At 39.5% G+C, this 21,419-nt stretch overlaps 1 protein-coding gene across 7 annotated transcripts in view; it reads left to right on the top strand.

Annotated features, from left to right (window-relative positions):
* Positions 1-21,419, top strand: part of FAM172A (family with sequence similarity 172 member A) — a 421,562-nt gene that overhangs the window by 266,232 nt on the left and 133,911 nt on the right. For 6 of the 7 annotated variants that reach the window (XM_059888825.1, XM_024995320.2, XM_024995314.2 and 3 more), the window contains 2 exons: positions 7,568-7,684; positions 15,276-15,360. In XM_059888825.1, coding sequence (XP_059744808.1) covers positions 7,568-7,684; positions 15,276-15,360 — 202 coding nt within the window. Of the gene's footprint in view, positions 1-7,567; positions 7,685-15,275; positions 15,361-17,710; positions 17,961-21,419 lie in introns of those variants that run through there. The other variant, XM_024995318.2, reaches the window with a different exon arrangement.

Raw genomic sequence — 21,419 nt, 5'->3', positions numbered from 1 at the left:
CCCTGCAATAATAAATCATAACTTGCCGTTCCCTAACTGGTGGCTGGAGACTTATCTTCATAAATGCACGTGACCCAAGGAGTTTCAGTTTACACACCCTGTCCCTCGGGGTTCTTGCCTGCGGAGAACCTTTTTCCTTCCTGAAACTAGACAAAGGTTGTAAGAATTGAAGCGAGGGCTTCAAAGCACAGGAAGAGGGAATGTTGTCTTATCCTGTGGCTGCCGTGGAGCTCCAGCTGGCCCCGCTTACCTACCCAGGGTATAAGGCTACATGTCTGTCTGTGAAGGGCCACCCCCTACTCAGGCTTGCCCTGAAGTTTTGAATTGAAGAACTCTGGGGAGTATTTCTTGTGTGTTTAACTGCATGGTTATTTTTTTGTTTTTGTTTTCATGATAACTCTCTAGGTTTAGGTACATCCTCAAATGGTTAAGCATGGAGCACAAAGATTTACTCGTTTGCTAGAGTGACCTTTAACTTCTGTATGATACATACGCACATACATTAGGGCTGAGCAACTAACATTATACATACCATGGTCATATAACTTACTGTCCAAACCCAAACACTTTTAACAGCGAAAGGAGACACTATTAATAATTAAACAGGTCAGTAGGCATAAAGCAGGACAGTCCTGGGCCATCTAAAATGTATGGTTATCCCATTTATACCTGGCTATTTCCTTTAAAAGCATTTAAGCGAGTCCAAATCACTTTATGTGATGGAGGTGGAACTGGACGACACCCACTTTCTGCAGGTGGCTGTAGCCATTGTACGACTCTTCTTAGCTACCCCCTCGGCGCAAACGTTGATGTCACTCAAGTGTACACAGATGCCAGATCTAAAAGGAAGCATACATTTTTGAAATTTAAAATGAATGGCAAGGTAATAATAGTAGCTGACAGTACTGATCGTGTATCTGCTTTATCACATTTATCCTTCAGCCACTCTATGAAGTGTGATACCCACTTTCATTATTGTTATAAGGATTAGTTTTGATTAATAATAATTTTATGATTCCCATTTTTGTATTCTTATAACAATTAACAAAAACTAAAAATTTAAGGACATCATATTCAAGAGCCTGTGCGTGCTCCTAACTACAACGCTATACTGCCTTCCTCTGGACAGACTTCATATCTCTGTGATTATCTTTTTAAAAACATAGTCAGATACATTCCTTTCTATGTAAAAAACAGCAGTAAAAAGACTCTCTCCGCCAGCTTGGCACTGCTAAGCCATGGCTCCATGCTTTGTTGCCAGTCCAGTAATTCTGAACGGGTTCACTGGTTCCCAGAAAGTGAGGTTGCCACAGAATGACTTCAACAATTCTGTTTTAATTTTCAAGTGCCTGGTGCTATTACTGGTCTAGTATTCTGATCACAGGATTTTAAACAGACACAATAATCAGCTCTTTCTACTCAGCCAGGTGGTTTTAGAATTAGTGAACCACAAACTCTTAAGGAAAATGCAGCCCTTCATAATTTTTTTCCTTTATGGATTCTGTGGCTCTTTAAAAAATAATGCTGTCATTAAAGGCATTCCAGGTTAAGCTTCTGTTATCTTCTACGTTGAGGAAAGAGAATGCACTGGTTTACACATCTGGAGTAGTTTGCATTGTGTGTTTTTGTGGGATCATGTGTTATAATTGTGTCCTGTGTGCCTGGTCCTCTGCTAGTTGCTTTATATTCCGTTGGTGGCATCTCACCATAACTCTGTGACTTAGCTCATTTATTATCTCCCTTTGACGTGGGATAAAAGAGAGACATGGAAAAAGTTTAAATACTTCACTCAAGGTGGTAACTGCCAGAAGTAGCAGAGTGGGGATTTGAACCCAGAGAATCTGACTCCATCGTCCTTGAACCTAACCACCACACTCCTTATGAAGACTGCTTACTTGAAAGTGTCTACTTTCAAAGGAAAAGCAGAAACAGTGAGAGCTGAGTGTCATGCTTGTCTGAATTTCCTGCTGGGCAATTTAGTCCTCTTATTTCATCTACCAAAGTGTGTGTATATTTCATTATGATGAGTAAAGGTACTTCAAAAGCCTTGGGTGACAGAACCAAGGTTTTTATGTTGCAGCATAGGTTTTTGTGGGTAGCATGTTACTGGGATCAACCTGTACAATAGACTCTTCGGGAAGACGTTAACAGAAAAGACTCTGCCAAACCCAGTGTCGGCCGATTAGTCATCTTGGCCCTGGGCACATTTTTAACTGAATAGGCCCAACAGCACAAAAGGTAGAACGCACTCGAGGGGACGTACAGGGAGGAAAAATGATGGGAGGCACTCGTGAGGATGTCACGCGAGTAGAAGCACTGAGTGTAATTACCGTCTGCACTGAAAATGTGGAAAGGTCCTTTCCAAACTTTGAAACAGCTTAACTTGCGGAGCTCTAGAGGGAGCTGATCTTTTTATGTACATATATATATATATATCTTTTTTTAAAAGACATCTCAGACTTCAACTGTGCTATTAACCAGAGTGATGATTCATTCATGCTCATACAGTAGTAATGATCCTCCGATTTATAAATGTACAGTAGTGTCAGATCTTAATCTGAAGGAAACACGCGTTATTTGATTTTCTTTGAGACTGTTCTTTCCTGTACAAGTGATTAACATGCTGTAACCCTCATAGTACATATGTGTAACACATGTCAGAATTTAAAAAGAAAGTAATGGCTTTTGCTGATGCAAGACTTTAAGCTATTTCCCTCAAAAACATGTTTAAAATATATTAAGCATGCAAATATAAATATGGGCCTGAATGCGCATATATTCCTCCCTACCCCTAAGTCCACACTGGCTCTTTCAGGAGGTCCCCTTGGACTTTAAAATACAAGACATATTTATTCTGAGTGCCGTGGCTGCTGGGTCACACATACGGGAGAATAAAATTATCTATTTCACCTTTAGGTTAGGGTGAAGACAACCCAATTCAGAGTTCATTTCTTCTTCAGGTGGGGAGTATTGAATCTAGTACTGACTTGGATTTATAACTTCCAAAATCCAAGACCCTGGAGGAGAGACATGAAACTGCTCCCACAAATTTCATGGCAGAGCATCCTTATAACGTCAACATTTCCCTGCCTTCTATCTTCTAAGCTAAGACAAGAAGAGCAACTTTTTCATTTAATTTAGGAGAAATTAAGGACTTTTTAAGTTTTCCTCTGCTAAAAGTAGTCCACAATGGAGTTCTGGAAGAAATGAAACCCACGGAAAAGTGAACAGTTTGTAGGTACAGAAAGGGAATTAAGGAACTTTCAGGGTGACATGAAGTATTTGGATTGGGCCAGGTACTTGTGGAGGTAGTAAGCAGGTACCTCACTGGATGGCCTTGGAGAAAGAATGGTGAGGGAAGTTAGATGGGCAGAAAAGGCCTACCTGATTCCTGGGGAGAGCTGGTAGCAGCCCTGTGAAAGGACCCTGTGCGCATGGAGGGGGCAAAGGTAGCTGCTGCTGACTCTGGCCCTCCCGTGCCCACTTCTGGTGCTCTGGTCTCTATCTAACCAAACACTCCTACACTCAGGAAGCTGTCTTGTCTTGTTACATTTACTTAATGTTTAAAATCTTACTCTTAATTCTGGAAGAAAAAAAAAATAATCGATATTTTTTGCTCTGAATTTCAAACACAAGGAAAATTTTAATAATAAGGTCAGTTCAGTTCAGTTCAGTCACTCTGTCGTGTCTGACTCTTTGCGACCCCATGAATTGCAGCACGCCAGGCCTCCCTGTCCATCACCAACTCCCGGAGTTCACCCAGACTCACGTCCATCGAGTCAGTGATGCCATCCAGCCATCTCATCCTCTGTCGTCCCCTTCTCCTCCTGCCCCCAATCCCTCCCAGCCTCAGAGTCTTTTCAAATGAGTCAGTCTTCCCATCAGGTGGCCAAAGTATTGGAGTTTCAGCTTTAGCATCAGTCCTTCCAAAGAATACCCAGGACTGATCTCCTTTAGGATGGACTGGTTAGATCTCCTTGCAGTCCAAGGGACTCTTAAGAGTCTTCTCCAACACCACAGTTCAAAAGCATCAATTCTTCAGTGCTCAACTTTCTTTATAGTCCAACTCTCACATCCATACATGACTACTGGAAAAACCGTAGCGCTAACTTTATGGCTGCAATCAACATCTGCAGTGATTTTGCAGCCCAAAAAAATAAAGTCTCTCACTGTTTCCATTGTTTCTCCAACTATTTGCCATTAAGTGATGGGACTGGATGCCATGATCTTTGTTTTCTGAATGTTGAGCTTTAAGCCAACTTTTTCATTCTCCTCTTTCACTTGCATCAGGAGGCTTTTTAGTTCCTCTTCACTTTCTCCCATGAGGGTGGTGTCATCTGCATATCTGAGGTTATTGATATTTCTCCCGGCAGTCTTGATTCCAGCATGTGCTTCATCCAGCCCAGCGTTTCTCATGATGTACTTTGCATATAAGTTAAATAAGTAGGGTGACAATATACAGCCTTGACGTACTCCTTTTCCTATTTGGAACCAATCTGTTGTTCCATGTCCAGTTCTAACTGTTGCTTCTTGACCTGCATACAGATTTTTCAGGAGGCAGGTCAGGTGGTCTGGTATTCCCGTCTCTTAAAGAATTTTCCACAGTTTGTTGTGATCTACACAAAGGTTTTGGCATAGTCAATAAAATAGAAGTAGATGTTTTTCTGGAACTCTCTTGCTTTTTTGACTATCCAGTGGATGTTGGAAATTTGATCTCTGGTTCCTCTGCCTTTTCTAAGTCCAACTTGAACATCTGGAAGTTCACAGTTTACATACTGTTGAAGTACACTGCCATACTTAAGACATTATAACAACAACAAAAAAAATAATGGCATCTTTCTTCTTTGAAATATTGGTATTGGGCTCATGAGCTCTTACCATTTTTAGAAATTAAGATCCGTTTAAGCATCTAATGAAAGCTGAGCATCCTCTCCCAGAAAAATATTCATGTCACATACAGATAGATAGAATTTTGCAGAGAATTTCAAACATGTCCTTATCCTTGGATCCTAATAAAAAGCACATCTCCGCCTTAAATTGACATACAGTAGGACTTTGGTCACTTGGCTTCTTTCCTTTCAGATTTCTGAGTTTTCCACATCATCACAGTCTTCTAGTATGGACTGTTAAGGAAGTTGTCTTCCTACCCGTCTATGCCTCCACCCTTTCCTTGCTTTAGCTATGTTGCTTCTAAGGTCTGTCTCTTACACAGTCTTGGTTGCTGTGTTCAGTCTCCCCCCAGCCAGCACTGCCATTCTCCAGCATTTTCCATCAGTGCTCATTCCCAGTGAGGGAGTGAACGGGGGCTAGACACCTCCCCAACAAATGCAAGACGCAGAGACCTTGGACGGAAAGGGCAGCTGCGAGTAGGTCAGCACTGCCCGTTGCAGCAGGGCCAGCACAGAGGAGAACCATCAGGAAAACTCACCTGCTAAGAGTTTCACCGATTTACAAATCTCCTAATCCTTTACAGTCAAATATTTGAAAACTTTTGTGACTGAGTTCCTTTGTAAACAGCTCTTGATTCAGAGCCTCTGGAATCAGACCATTCCCCTCCTCTAGTAATATAATATGAAAGTGCTTTTTAAACTGCAAAGAACTAAAACAGCGCAAAGGAGGATCATGCTGGATTATAATGTGATTTGATGAGATGTGAAGAAAAGTTATACATCATCACCTCCCTTTGTGTGACATGTCAGCCAGATGAACAAACAGACTAAAGTCCCCCCACCACCGCCCCCGGTAGTTAATCTATCAACTGTATATTTTTCCAGGTTTGTAAAATTTTAATCCCCAGATCTTCTACTTTTGCACTAAATCCTCAGCCTTTTCAACTCTTAACTGTATATCATTTCACAAATGGCCCTCGATATCTAGTGTCTTCAGTCACTACCACTTTTAAGTCAGCATGTGTTAACAACAACCAAAAGAAAATTGAGCACAAATATTTTTGAATGCAGACATATTCTTAGAGTACCAGGAGACCGCAGTGTTCTTATTTGGTAACTTCAGCAACAGTCGTTCTTCGTGTCTAAAAATGTTCCTGTTTAGAAAATGAGCAGAAGGACATAGAAGTTCTTCACGAGCCAGGTGGATTCACTGTTGTGGAACTGGGGGTTTTATTAGCTGATGTTGGTTTAAATTTCTGTATTCTAGTGCCATTCTGAGAATCTTATTTTTAAAATAAAATCTAGAGGCAGGTAGCACACTATTTAATAATGAATATGAAGTCCTGAATTGGAGTATTATTTTATGCTTTTTAAAATATTATCGGTATTGCCTGGTGAATGTTGCAGTAATATTATCATGTTGATAACCAGCATTGATTTTAAGATTTGCACATTACATAAGCAGAAACCACAAGACACAAAGATTTCAGGTGCAGAAGTGCTGCTGAGGCAGCATTAACAGTGAGTTAGATTCCCATTAGGTCCTGTTCAGTGAAAGGGGATCTGCATATGTAGAGTTTAAAGGAACTTAAGAGAGAGAGAGAGATTTTTAATTCAAAACGCCAACAGGCATCATTTGGTATTAGAAGCATGGCTTGCACTGTTTTCTGTGTGAGCTTTCATCATTGTTCAGAATTCTTCCTTTTTTAATGCAGTAATTTATTTTTTAGACAATAAATTAATAGCACATGATAGAGACATTGCTCTCTTTAGAGGGAGAAAAGACATTTGATGCAAAGAAAGAGTGAGAGCATGGCTATGAAATTTAAGGCTATTAGATACTGTATTTTAACTAATTTTTTATTAAGCTTTCTTATGTTTGTTATGTCAAATTAGAGTTACTAGTGTTAGCTGAGTTAGAATGTTTTTGATTCTTTTAATCTAGAACTATTATTAAATATTTCTCAGGCTTCTTTATTTTGCAGACCTCTGAAAAATTCTTCCATTTCTTCAAACCAAGTAGCTCTTTTTAAAGCTTTAGAACCATTTAATTTTATACAAACAACATTCTATAAAAAGAATTTAAAGTATAATCATTTTTCTGCATAAAGAAACACATTAGAAGACAAAATGACATTGATAATACGAAGAGAAAGATCTTTGTGGGCATTTAAAACACCAAGGAATTATGAGGCCATGGTGAAGAGCTGGCTAGTTAAAATGGAGAAATCAAAGCAAGATATCTTTCTTTCCTAATGTACCATGTACTGAAAATTAGCAGAAGTTAGTCCTGAGTTGCTAAGAGTGAACCCCTGGTACTGACTTCCCTGAAGCACTGAAATAGGAAATGGTGGAAGAAACTTGTAATAGAAGCCCTCAGGGATTCCTCCTCGTTTCCCCTGTGATCCCTTTAATCCTTGAATTGTCAAACCACATGGAAAATGATAGAGCTGCGTAGCTCTAAGTCTTAAGTGGTATTATCTTTAAAAAAATATATGTTACATCTTTTCACATCTCTGAACAAGAATAAGGCGTTTCAGCGTAGAAAAAGAGTATAGCTTTGAGCAAGAAATGCATATTGCTTTTTCATTTTTAATATTATTATTACCTATGACTAAGTTTGTACCCAGTAGGGAAAACAATTATGGCCAATATTTTATTTTCCTTTTTAAAAACAGATGATTCAACGAGAAGCAGATGTGAAAAGCAAGGTGACTGCTGTGGCGTTGACAGACTCTGTTCACAATGTGTGGCATCAAGAAGCTGGCAAAACGATTCGAGAATGGATGAGAGAGGTGAGATGATTTTTTTTTTTCAATGCTGAGATGAATGAGTCTGAGCCTTTTATATCTGGAGCCCCCACCAACTTATATCACCTCCCACCCCCAAGCTCCCTTTCTGGAGGCAGAAAATTTAGAGGGAATAGAGAAAACCAGACATGGTTGAAATAATAATAGAAAACCCTTTGGAAAAACGATTACTTTTTTGGAAGCCCTCCCCCCCCGCCTTTTTTTTTTTTTTTTTGGCTTTCTATGGAATATATGTATGCATATAACCGATAGTAGGAACTTTGACTGAATAAGGTCATGATCTTTTAGGTTATTATTCCCCAGTATTTACTTTGCCAATCAGCTATGTATCATTGATACTGTTTAATTATAAGAAAGAAGGTCAGTGTATGCCTCTCTTAAATGGATGGCTCACTGCTGCCAGTAGGGGGAGAAGAAGTAAAAAGCTGAAACAGTGCTTGGCGGACCCTTGAGCTAGGAGAAACCCAGGGGCTAGTCATGGTCCACCTTAGGCTAAGAAAGCTTTTCATACTTCCAAAGGGCTTGTGAATCTGAGAGTGTACAAGGACTCCTTCTGGGTGGTTCAGACAGTAAAGAATCTGCCTGCAATACAGGAGACCTGGGTTTGATCCCTGGGTAGGGAAGATCTCCTAGAGAAGGAAATGGTTACCCACTCCAGTATTCTGGCCTGGAGAATTCCATGGGCAGCCCATGGGGTCACAAAGAGTCAGACATGGCTGAGCGACTAACACTTTCACACTTTCATTGAACATGCTCCCAGGTTTCAAACACCTTTCATCTCACCATTTCCTTGATTCCTATTGCAGATATATAGCTGAAACTTCTTTTTTATTTATATTTACCTTCCTGATATTATAAGAAATTAACATTAGCCATACCATGCTTTAGCAATTATTTAATCAAATCAATACATATATTTATATGAATGAGCTGGTTGACCTTCCTGATTTTCTTCCAGTTTTTTTTTTAAAGAGAATACCCAGGTATTTATTCAGCTGACCTCTCACCATAGGGACAGTGAATAACTTATACCAGTTCTCATGGTATACTGTAAGGATCAGAAAGATAATGTTTAAAAAGAGTTTTGAACAAACAGAAGGTCTAAGGTATGTAATTGCTTAGTAGTGTTGCCGTATCACCAGTCTCTTTTCACTGTCATTATTCTCCATTATAAAAAAGTGCTTTCATCATGCGAAAGCCCAAAATACTTTTACTCCAGCTCTCACAATAAACATATAAAAGTGGGATTTTTTTCATCTCTTCTAAACCCAGGTGTTTTCTGACCACATTGCTTATTGCATTTCCTCCTTTCACAGTTTAGCTACATCCTTTATTGTCATTTCCAAGGACCTAAATTCTCTTAAGAGAAATTTTGTATGTTTTATGACAATTACTTTTTACCCATCCAAATGTATATATAACCAGCTCCTAGTATTATATAACTAGTAAAGTTTATAAATGATCTCTTGGTACCTTTTTCCCACACACATAACCAATATAGAATTTAGTACTTACCCCAAACTAGAAACATCCCTGTTTATCATTTTTTAAATTGTGAGGTCTTCATATTCCGGGTGAGACATATAAAAAGAATTTATCTAGATTTTTTTTTTAAGTATTTCTAACTAAGACTGGATTAGGCATCCCCTTCAAAAGTCAGAATATATTGATCTGTGTGTTTTTTTCATCCGACTGAAATAGGCAGTAGCTGAATTCATCTTAATTTAGTCAAAGAAGAGATAGAAAGTAAGCAAAGGGACGTCTTACCTTGGGCTCCAGGCTGTAAGGCTGAGTGAGCAAAGGTGAGCCCACTTAGCATAAGGAGGACATTATGCTAAGTGAAACAAGCTAGACACAGAAGGGAAAGCACTACGTGGTCTCACTTACACGTGGAATCTAACAGAGTCGAATGCAGAAGCAGAGAACCGGATCGTGGTTCCTAATGTCAGGAAGGTGGGGGACACAGGAGATGTTGGTCAAGGATTGCAGGGGTATAGAATGCACAAGTCTAGAGACCTAATGTACAGCATTTTGAATACTGGGAATTTGCTAAAAGGATAGATTTCAGGTTCTCTCACCACACACACTGAAAAATGCTAGCTGTGTAAATGAGAACATGTTAATTGGCTTGATTACAGTTATCATTTCACTGTGTATATGTATATTAAATCATCATGTTGTACAACTTAAATATATAGTTTTTATTAAAAAAAAAAAAAAGGCTGAGGGGTTGAACGTTATTTCCTGACATATCCCTGGTCTCTGAAAGTCTGCTGCCAAGCGAGATGTTTGGTTCTATGTAGTAATCATGAGCCCTCACCCATCACCATTCAGTTATGAGCATCTGTCCTGGAAATACAACCTGGTGAATAATAGTACTTATCCGAGGACACAACACCTTCCATATTAAAGAGCAACCTATAGACGTTGATGATATTACAACTCATAACAACGAGTAAAAATCTACACTCAACCAGGGCAACAAGCATCTCCAAATACTTCCAAATATCTTGCACAGGAGTACCTACTACCTGCTTCTCTCTTTAAATTTCATACATTAAGGTATAACCTTTTTATAAAAATTTTTAATTCACTTCATATCTACACTGAAATATTGTCAGCCTTGATTTAAATGTCAATGTCACTCAGCCTTGTGACCTACAGGCACTTCTAAGTTTATATTAATAACCCCAAAATTTTGGATTTCACAAAGACAGTATACAGCCACAAAAAACTGTAAAGTCATAATTTCACAGTAAAAGACTTTTAAATGGAAAATACTTAACTTGAAGACATCACTGTATTGCCTCTTTTTTCTCTTTATCCCTCAGACCCAGAGAAACTGTAGTTACAGGATCCATCTCAGTCTGCTGGCTCTGGCCAGAGGCTTCTTTCTCTCTGCTTGTTGGTTGGAATGGGGCCGGGCTGCATCTGAGGCTTAAGCATGGCTCTGTTGGTACCTCTAGTCCAGCATGTCTTGTCCACTCAGGACAACTGAGAATACGATCGCTGGGGTCTGGGAATGCTTCCAGCATGATTTGAGTTTAGCAGGGCTTTCCTGATGGGCTACTTCTAATCATCATCCAAGACACTTCGCTAGTGTTCATCTCAGCTGAAGAACTGGGATAGGGTTCAAATGGAGCATTGAGACGTGGCGTAGGATAAGCACTAGGAAAACAGTGAAAAGAGATTTGGTTTCTGAACTATAGAAACACGTCTCAGAATAGAGAATTACATTTGATAAGATGGAATTTCAGATAGACTGAGTTCATATGTCATGGCTGTATGTCTTTCCCATGTTTCCTTCCCTTCATACACTTCCGAGTTTGTTTACATTATTTTATTTCATTATACTCTGTCATATGGCAAACGTATTTCTAGCTGGCTTTGTCCTTTTCTCTATATGCTTTTCCCAGTGGTGTAAAAACTAAAAACGTCACAGAAACATGAACACATCATGCGTGTACGTCAACTTACGGTATCAAACCTTTACAATCCTGTACCAGTACTTTGTCATTGCAGAGAACTTTGGACATATTTACTTTAACTATAGAGTGTTTGTTTTCTATCCTGATTTTATGAGAAATCAAAACCTAAAGATTTGCCTAGATAAAAACTGAAATTTCAGAATCATAAAATGGTAACCTGTATTTTCGGAGAAGGCAATGGCACCCCACTCCAGCCCTCTTGCCTGGACAATCCCATGGACGGAGGAGCCTGGTGGGCTGCAGTCCATGGGGTTGCTAGGAGTCGGACACAACTGAGCAACTTCACTTTCACTTTTCGCTTTCATGCATTGGAGAAGGAAATGGCAACCCTCTCCAGTGTTCTTGCCTGGAGAATCCCAGGGACGGGGGAGCCGGGTGGGCTGCCGTCAATGGGGTCACACAGAGTCGGACACGACTGAAGCAACTTAGCAGCAGCAACCTGTATTTTGCTTTAAATATTTTGAGTTTAAAGGTGACCTGGCACATATTAATCAAATTAACAAAGAACAAATATTAAAAGCAGCAAGGGAAAAACAACAAATAACACACAAGGGAATTCCCATAAGGATAACAGCTGATCTTTCAAGAGAAACTCTTCAAGCCAGGAGGGAATGGCAAGACATACTTAAAATGATGAAAGAAAATAACCTACAGCCCAGATTATTGTACCCAGCAAGGATCTCATTCAAATATGAAGGAGAAATCAAAAGCTTTTCAGACAAGCAAAAGCTGAGAGAATTCTGCACCACCAAACCAGCTCTCCAACAAATACTAAAGGATATTCTCTAGACAGGAAACACAAAAACGGTGTATAAGTTTGAACCCAAAACAATAAAGTAAATGGCAACGGGATCATACTTATCAGTAATTACCTTAAACGTAAATGGGTTGAATGCCCCAACCAAAAGACAAAAACTGGCTGAATGGATACAAAAACAAGACCCCTACATTTGTTGTCTACAGGAGACCCACTTCAAAACAGGGGACACATACAGACTGAAAGTGAAGGGCTGGAAAAAGATTTTCCATGCAAATAGGGACCAAAAGAAAGCAGGAGTAGCAATACTCGTATCAGATAAAATAGACTTTAAAACAAAGGCTGTGAAAAGAGACAAAGATGGTCACTACATAATGATCAAAGGATCAATCCAAGAAGAAGATATAACAATTATAAATATATATGCACCCAACATGGGAGCACCGCAGTATGTAAGACAAATGCTAACAAGTATGAAAGGAGAAATTAACAATAACACAATAATAGTGGGAGACTTTAATACCCCACTCACACCTATGGATAGATCAACTAAACAGAAAATTAACAAGGAAATGCAAACTTTAAACGATACAATAGACCAGTTAGACCTAATTGATATCTATAGGACATTTCATCCCAAAACAATGAATTTCACCTTTTTCTCAAGCGCACATGGAACCTTCTCCAGGATAGATCACATCCTGGGCCATAAAGCTAGCCTTGGTAAATTCAAAAAAATAGAAATCATTCCAAGCATCTTTTCTGACCACAATGCAGTAAGATTAGATCTCAATTACAGGAGAAAAACGATTAAAAATTCCAACATATGGAGGCTGAACAACACGCTGCTGAATAACCAACAAATCACGGAAGAAATCAAAATTTGCATAGAAACGAATGAAAATGAAAACACAACAACCCAAAACCTGTGGGACACGGTAAAAGCAGTCCTAAGGGGAAAGTTCATAGCAATACAGGCACACCTCAAGAAACAAGAAAAAAGTCAAATAACCTAACTCTACACCTAAAGCAACTAGGAAAGGAAGAAATGAAGAACCCCAGGGTTAGTAGAAGGAAAGAAACATTTTGTGGATTTTAAAGTGAATGATAGCAAGTTAGAAAATGATTAATCAACTGTATACTATAATGTACCATTAATATTATTAGTACTGAAAATATCCTATAATACTTACATACATGAAGTGTAAGTGAACAGTATTAAGACTGACATATCACCTGGGGTATAGCTGACTTTCATCAGATTTGGAGGTACCTCTAGGATGAAAAATAATTAAAATATATACCTAATCGCTGCCTGTCGGTAGAGCTAATTGCTGTCATTGAAAAGACTAAATTGTTTAAGAATTAAGAAAAAGAGAGGAAAGAGAAAGTCATTCTTCAATGAAGCTATCTCCCAGTATCACTTCAAGCCTATTTTTAGTACCTATAGAAGTCATGATTTTTGAATTTATTAGGGGTTGTGATGAATGATAAAACAAATCATCCATTTACATATCTTGACACTGCTTTGGAGAATACTTATTTCTTACAAGCAAGTGTCACATTGTATATAAAAGCTGGCTAATTGTGTGCTAATCTTCTGCATTATCTAGAACTCTCTGATGTGGTATTCTATCAATAGTAATATTAATTTTACTTATTTCAAATGTATGAAATATCTTCTAAGACCCTATTTCTTTTATAATTTCTTATCCCTTACATTGAATAATTTTGCATTCAGCTGCTAATTAAGATTAGGAGTGCAAATTATAGAATACATATCCACTTTAAACCATCAAGCTTTTGTAATACATGCAAATAGTAATATTTTATCCATTTTAAGTATAAAAAGAAAGAAAACATTTAAGAACATTACTAGATGTTGTGTTTGTTTTCATGTGTTTTTTTCTTCCACACAGTTCAGTAGTTTCATTGATCTACTGTTTCTTACAAAAATCTGCCATGCTTTGTGAACTTCACTTTCTAATCTCATACAGCAACCCTTCCTTTATGTTATTCCTGCTCTCCCTGGTCCCAGAACAGTAGGGTTGCCTTGACAAATCTATTCAAAAGCTATTCCTCGGCCTTTATTGGTGGGGACTGGGGCCTTTGAAATTCTCTCCTCACTGCAACACAGCTGACATCTTCTTCCAGACAGAATGAATTAAGGAAATACAATAAGACACTTGATCTACCAGTCAAGGGTCTTTCCACAGTGAGGACGGATTCCACGGTGCACAACCAGGACAGCAAGCGCCTAAATATACACAATACGTGCTTGTTTACGAGAATAGCAATCAGCGAGTTTTCTGACATGATTGATAGGATGATTTCTTTTAAAATAAAATCTGCCTGGAAATTCACTGTGTGTGTGTGTGTGTGTGTGTGTTGGAAATGTTTTTAAAGCCATATAAGGTTAATCACATTTTTTAAGCCCTACTTCAAATGTTGTTGTGTGTATGTGTGCTTAGTCATATCCGACTCTTTGCAACCCAGTGGATTATAAACCGCCAGGCTCCTCTTTTCGTGGAAGTTTCCAGGCAAAGATACTGGAGTGGATTGCCATTTCGTTCTCCAGGAATCTTCCCAACCCAGGGATTGAACCCATGTCTCCTGCACTGGCAGGCGGAATCTTTACCACTGTACGGCCTGGGAAGCCCCCAGACTTCAAATATACACTTAAAATGTATAGAAGGAATATAGATTATTTCTATATCATTTAAGTTGTAAATCATCATCTTAGAGGCTTGTCTTTAATAGTGAAACTTTTGTGTCCTCAGACAGAGAGCTACAGTTCACCAGATTGTGTTTCTTTTGATCTGTTTGATACAGCCTTCACTGAACCAAGTTGCAGTAAAAATTAAAAGATTTTACATTTATATGGGCCATTTTGAGGATTAGTTGCAAAATTTATTTCCTCTAGTATTACAGAGACAAAGAATATAGTTTTAAAATAATGCTGTTTTTTACATGTTCAAATTAATGTTTATTTTCATATAAAAACTAAAACTAGGCACCCTTTTCAATTTCCTTTAATTAAAATACTAGACTTCTTTTATAAGTATATTGCATTATGGTTCACAGAAGGTTACATGTCTTCTTAATATCAGGACAGGTAATTTGCTAAACTGTAGAAGATAAACTTTTTTCCACAGTCATCTTACTCATGAATAATTACTGACTGTTTATATAAGAGGATTTCTAATAGTATATAGAGGTAGAGTATAATTATAATGGCTGATTGTATTGGATAGATTAATCTCTACAGCCTAACAAGTTGGTCTTGCCTTAAATTGTGTTTCAACAGAACATTGTCTCTATTTCATTGCAGAACTGTTGTAATTGGGTCTCTAGCTCAGAACCATTAGACACATCAGTGGAGTCCATGCTGCCTGACTGTCCCCGAGTCTCAGCAGGTATGTCTTTGATGAGAGAGTATAGAATGCTTTTAAGGTGAAAAAATATACTAATGAAATGTGGTATTCTATTTTGTGAATTAAGCATGTTGTTTTGCCTTGAATCTGAATGAATTAGTGGTAACATATGGCATGGGGTGGACCCACTACCAAAAATGCATTAAGTGGTTGAAGATGCTTACCAACAAACTCAGTGAAGAAGAATAGATGCAAACAACTCGAGAGTAATATAGACAGTTTCGTTGAAGCTTAGGGAGACAGGTTGTATAATTAAAATAAGGACTTGATAGCCATACAGGATCTCAAGAGTATTTGTCTCTGATTAATTACCAACTCAGTGATCCAGTAGGAAGCCAAGACCGTGAGTTCAGGGAAGAGAGATTGCTATGGCCTAGAGTGTACAGACATTTTTCATGTAAAAGCTTTTGGTTGGACCTGTTGTGTTAGATGGGACTTGGATTATAGGAAGACGTGCAGGCTGATACTCTGGACAAAAGAAAACACCAATGAAGGAGGAAGGGCTGGATGAATCAGAAGATGGCCATTTCATGGGGAACTATGAACAGGCAAGACCAGCCTGTCCACTGAAAGAACAGACGTGGTGGGCTGAGCACCTGAGGAAGCAAGTGGGCTCCAGACAGTTTAATGTTGGTGTTGACTTCCAGCCTGAAAGATCTGTACTTTAGTCCCTCATCTCTAGGTCAGAAGAAAGAGTGACATTTTTCCTGGTTTGGGCTTTCACAGTTTTCATGATAAACACAAAGTGAGTAGTAGTGTCTGATTATGATACAGAACAGAAATGGGTTTCCTGGTCATAGGTGCCAGAGAATGAGCAGAAGTTTTGAACGTGTTGTTGTTCAGTTGCTAAGTCATGTCCGACTCTTTGCAACCCCATGAACTGCAGCAAACCAGGCTTTCCCGTCCTTCACTGTCTCCCAAGTTAGCTCCAAATGATGTCCATTGAGTCAGTGATGCTGTCTAACCATCCAATCCTCTGCCGCCCTCTTCTCCTCTTGCACATGAACCGTTCCATTTAACAACCATAGGAGATAGCTAATCGCAAAGTACTTAAATTTGCATACATGTTTATGTATTTGAAGGAAATAATTTGGAGAACAGTTCAGCTACTAGGTAAAGAACTCTTACGATAACTAAATTTTACCATCATTAATACCTAAGCTTGAACTGAGTTTCACTGTTATTGTAACTAAACTTTCCAGGTCTATCATTCAGGGTTCAGTCAGAGAAACAGACTAGTAGGAGATATATATGCTACAGGGTGTGTGTGTGTGTGTGTGTGTGTGTGTGTGTGTGTGCACGTGTGCGTTAATTACAATATATTCTCTTTATTATCAGTGGTTATGTTTTGTGAAGTCTCAGAGAACACTGAATCAGTGAATACTGAATCATTACTCCTAAAGAAAATGCACGATTAGGTTTGGAAGCTTCCAGTCACATTTTCATCAACCGGTCAATGTATATAACTTTGTTTTATGAGTGTTTCTGTTTGAAGATGCCTTGTTTAATATATAGTTGACTCACTAACATTGAACTCACAGTCCACAGCACTAACTCATGCCCGAATAGGACTTACTTTCTCCATAAGATACATCACTGTCTTAACACTTCAGCATGATACTTGGGCACCATTTCAGAGAACAGAATCATCAACAAAAACACAGCAATGTGAAAAACAGGGCACTAAATAGTCTGCAAAAAGGATAATCGTTTACAGTACAAAACTGGATCAAGAATTCAAAGCATGACCTTGCTGGACCTTAGTTAGGGATAAGCCTGTTGAGCAGCTCAAATTTTTTTTTTTTTAACCACGTTCCACATGTGCACATCCACAAATAACAAAACACCATGAGGATTGATTACAAATAAATTTTAATAAGTAGGTGAATTCAGAAATAGGGAATCCACAAATAATGAGGATAGACTGTAGACAGTAAGGGATTTGTTACAGAGGTTTGACCTAGGACTGGATCAGATCTGATTGAGCAGTATCTAGAAGAATGTCAACTTCAATTGTGATGCTAGAGCTGAGTCTACAGAGCAGACAGTTGTTAAGGGAAGATGTTATATAAAGGGGTGACGAGCAAGAATGAGCTGGAACCCATAACCATGAGCTGGAGCCCACTAGGATGGACTTCAGTCTCTGCCAGTTCCTGTGGCTTCTGTCCTTGGTGGTGTGGGTTCCTGAAGAAGCCAGTGCCCTTTGTCATGACGCTAACCACTGCCTTGTACCACCAAGTAAACCGGCAAATAAACTGTGTGTGAGCTTGAAATGGCTGCTGCTTCACTTTAACCCCCCAAATTTCTGACAGAAGTCTCCCTTTTGTACCAGCCTAAACAGAGACTGAACTGAAACAGAGACGTACAGTTTGAAAAGGAATTCTGGGAATCGTAGTTCAACCAAGCCAGAGTGCCTCACTGCAGAACCTCCACAGCTCACCCCTTGTCTGCTTGGCGCTCACATACATCTCCTGAAACCAGACACTCTCCAAACGAAGACGTTAAAGTAGTCTTGCTTCCACTTAACATGATATAACTGTCCTATGTACAACTGAATACACACTAAAAGAGGATGCAATGCCCTTTTTTTTGTCCTTGAATGATGTTCATTCTTCTCATCTTTGATATCCTGTAATTTAATACTGAGAGATAAAGCTAATTACTATTGACACACCTTACATGAGATGATAAGGAATTAGTTCAGTTCAGTCACTCTGTCATATCGGACTCTTTGCAACCCCATGAATTGCAGCATGCCAGCCTCCCTGTCCATCACCAACTCCCAGAATTCACTCAAACTCATGTCCATCGAGTCGGTGATGCCATCCAGCCATCTCATCCTCTGTCGTCCCCTTCTCCTCCTGCCCCCAATCCCTCCCAGCATCAGAGTCTTTTCCAATGAGTCAGCTCTTTGCATGAGGTGGCCAAAGTACTGGAGCTTCAGCTTTAGCATCATTCCTTCCAAAGAACACCCAGGGTTGATCGCCTTTAGAATGGACTAGTTGGATTTCCTTGCAGTCCAAGGGACTCTCAAGAGTCTTCTCCAACACCACAGTTCAAAAGCATCAATTCTTCGGTCCTCAGCTTTCTTTACAGTCCCAACTCTCACATCCATACATGACCACAGGAAAAACCATAGCCTTGACTAGACAGACCTTTGTTGGCAAAGTAATGTCTCTGCTTTTCAATATGCTGTCTAGGTTGGTCATAACTTTCCTTCCAAGGAGTAAGCATCTTTTAATTTCATGGCTGCAGTCACCATCTGCAGTGATCTTGGAGCCCAAAAAAATAAAGTCTGACACTGTTTCCACTGTTTCCCCATCTATTTCCCATGAAGTGATGGGGCCAGATGCCATGATCTTCGTTTTCTGAATGTTGAGCTTTAAGCCAACTTTTTCACTCTCTACTTTCACTTTCATCAAGAGGCTTTTTAGTTCCTCTTCACTTTCTGCCATAAGGGTGGTGTCATCTGCATATCTAAGGTTATTGATATTTCTCCTGGCAATCTTGATTCCAGCTTGTGTTTCTTCCAGCCTAGCATTTCTCATGATGTACTCTGCATAGAAGTTAAATAAACAGGGTGACAATATACAGCCTTGACGAACTCCTTTTCCTATTTGGAACCAGTCTGTTGTTCCATGTCCAGTTCTAACTGTTGCTTCCTGACCTGCATATAGGTTTCTCAAGAGGCAGGTCAGGTGGTCTGGTATTCCCATCTCTTGAAGAATTTTCCACAGTTTATTGTGATGCACACAGTCAAAGGCTTTGGCATAGTCAATAAAGCAGAAATAGATGTTTTTCTGGAACTCTCTTGCTTTTTCCATGATCCAGCAGATGTTGGCAATTTGATTGGTTCCTCTGCCTTTTCTAATACCAGCTTGAACATCTGGAAGTTCACGGTTCACATATTGCTGAAGCCTGGCTTGGAGAATTTTGAGCATTACTTTACTAGCGTGTGAGATGAGTGCAATTGTGTGGTAGTTTGAGCATTCTTTGGCATTGCCTTTCTTGGGGATTGGAATGAAAACTGACCTTTTCCAGTCCTGTGGCCACTGCTGAGTTTTCCAAATTTGCTGGCATATTGAGTGCCGCACTTTCACAGCATCATCTTTCAGGATTTGGAATAGCTCAACTGGAATTCCATCCCCTCCACTAGCTTTGTTCATAGTGATGCTTTCTAAGGCCCACTTGACTTCACATTCCAGGTTGTCTGGCTCTAGGTGAGTGACCATACCATAGTGATTATCTTGGTCGTGAAGATCTTTTTTGTACAGTTCTCTGTATTCTTGCCACCTCTTCTTAATATCTTCTGCTTCTGTTTAGGTCTATACTATTTCTATTTCTGTCCTTTATCGAGCCCATCTTTGCATGAAATGTTCCCTTGGTATCTCTAATTTTCTTGAAGAGATCTCTAGTCTTTCCCATTCTGTTGTTTTCCTCTATTTTTTTGCATTGATGGCTGAGGAAGGCTTTCTTATCTCTTCTTAATAAGGAATAAGAGAGAAGAAAACAAAAAATATTTCCTGTATATATTCATATCAAAATAGGGAGGAAATGCTTATAACCATTACATTCTTCATTTTTTGCAACTGGTCGTATAGCAGGTATGTATAACTGCTTCATTCCATATTCTTTTTGCTTTCAGCAAGCACCTCAACTGGTCATGATTCCTTGCCTGATGGGATGCCGTGTAGCTTCATTCCTGAAGGGTGTGAGCTATTAGCAGTTCTGCAGGAATTACATTACTGTATTTTTCTGTTGACATGAATCACAGTATTCAATAATAACAAGTGTCCTAGAGGATTCCCTTCATCACAGACATACTCATATTTACTGCTACTGTGTAGCAGCAACTCAGTTTTTCCTTAGTAATCAGGATTAGTCACCCTACCCACTATAGTAACACTCTCCATTGCTTGTTCATCCAGTGGTATAAGATGGCAGTTTCACTTGCAGTTCAGTGGAGTCCTTGTTGTGATACCTTATGGAAGCATTCCTCCGGTGCAACCTTTAGACCAACAGAGCCTACAGTCGTGGGAATGGGAAGCAATAGCTTTGCTAGTAGACACCAAGGGTAATGAGGAGAGAAGAGAAGCCAGCCCCAGTTCTACTCCTCCTTCCTAGATACAATATCAGAAACAGGACAGGGCCTGTAACTGAGTTGACTGTTCAGAATGTCATCCCACCATTCTCTGCAGCCCGCTGCTTATGGATAATGGGGAACGTGGTAAGACCCATGACTGTTGGCAAACCTCAGGCCCTTTCTCATCCTCTTGCCTGCTCCCCCTGATGGAAGCCAGCTGCCACGTTGTGAGCACTCATGCAGAGGCCCACATGGCATGGAATCCGTGTCTCTGGCCAACAGCCAGCATGGATCTAAAGTCTGCCAACAGCCACGTGAGTAACCCTGGAAGAGGATCCGAGCCTTGAGATGACACCAGCCTCAGCCAGCACTCTCACTGTGGCCTTGTGAGAAACCCAGAGCCAGTCGTCCACCTAAGGCACCCTCAGATCCAGGCCCAGCACACGCTGAGACTGATAAATGTGTTATCATCATAAGCTGTGAATTTGGGGGGTGCTTTGTTCCACAGAAGTAGGTAGCACAACAGGCTTAACTTAAACTCTGCTGGTCGTTCAAGCCTAAGTGAAAAGAAAACCCAACTTTTTTTGAGCCTCAAGCTTTGCTTCTCTGATACATTAGGGTTTAAGAGTAACTCTTTCAAAAAAGGCACTCTAAAGCTCTGTGAAGACAATTCATTCCAACCCCTGCTCCTCCACTACCTCATTAGACTTTGCTGTACAATTTACCAGAGATAGATTTCCTCTTTATCACGCTCATTGGATCTTATACTAAGTCGTCAGCTCTTGTCTGAGCTTATACTTAAGCTTATACTATTCAGCTCTTCTCTGATCAAATTTTTCTTAGAACAGAGCTTGCTGCTTTCCGTAACCTTCTATTTCTTGTGGTTTTTATTCCAACAAATGTGACTTAAATCAGAAGGCGATTTCACATGCACTCCGCATTTACAGTTATTGCCCAC

This window comes from Bos taurus, chromosome 7 (assembly GCF_002263795.3).
Source record: "Bos taurus isolate L1 Dominette 01449 registration number 42190680 breed Hereford chromosome 7, ARS-UCD2.0, whole genome shotgun sequence".
In the NCBI taxonomy this organism is placed as follows: Eukaryota; Metazoa; Chordata; class Mammalia; order Artiodactyla; family Bovidae; genus Bos; species Bos taurus.
Note: the sequence above shows the minus strand (reverse complement) of the source record. Positions and strands in the feature narration are given on the sequence as shown.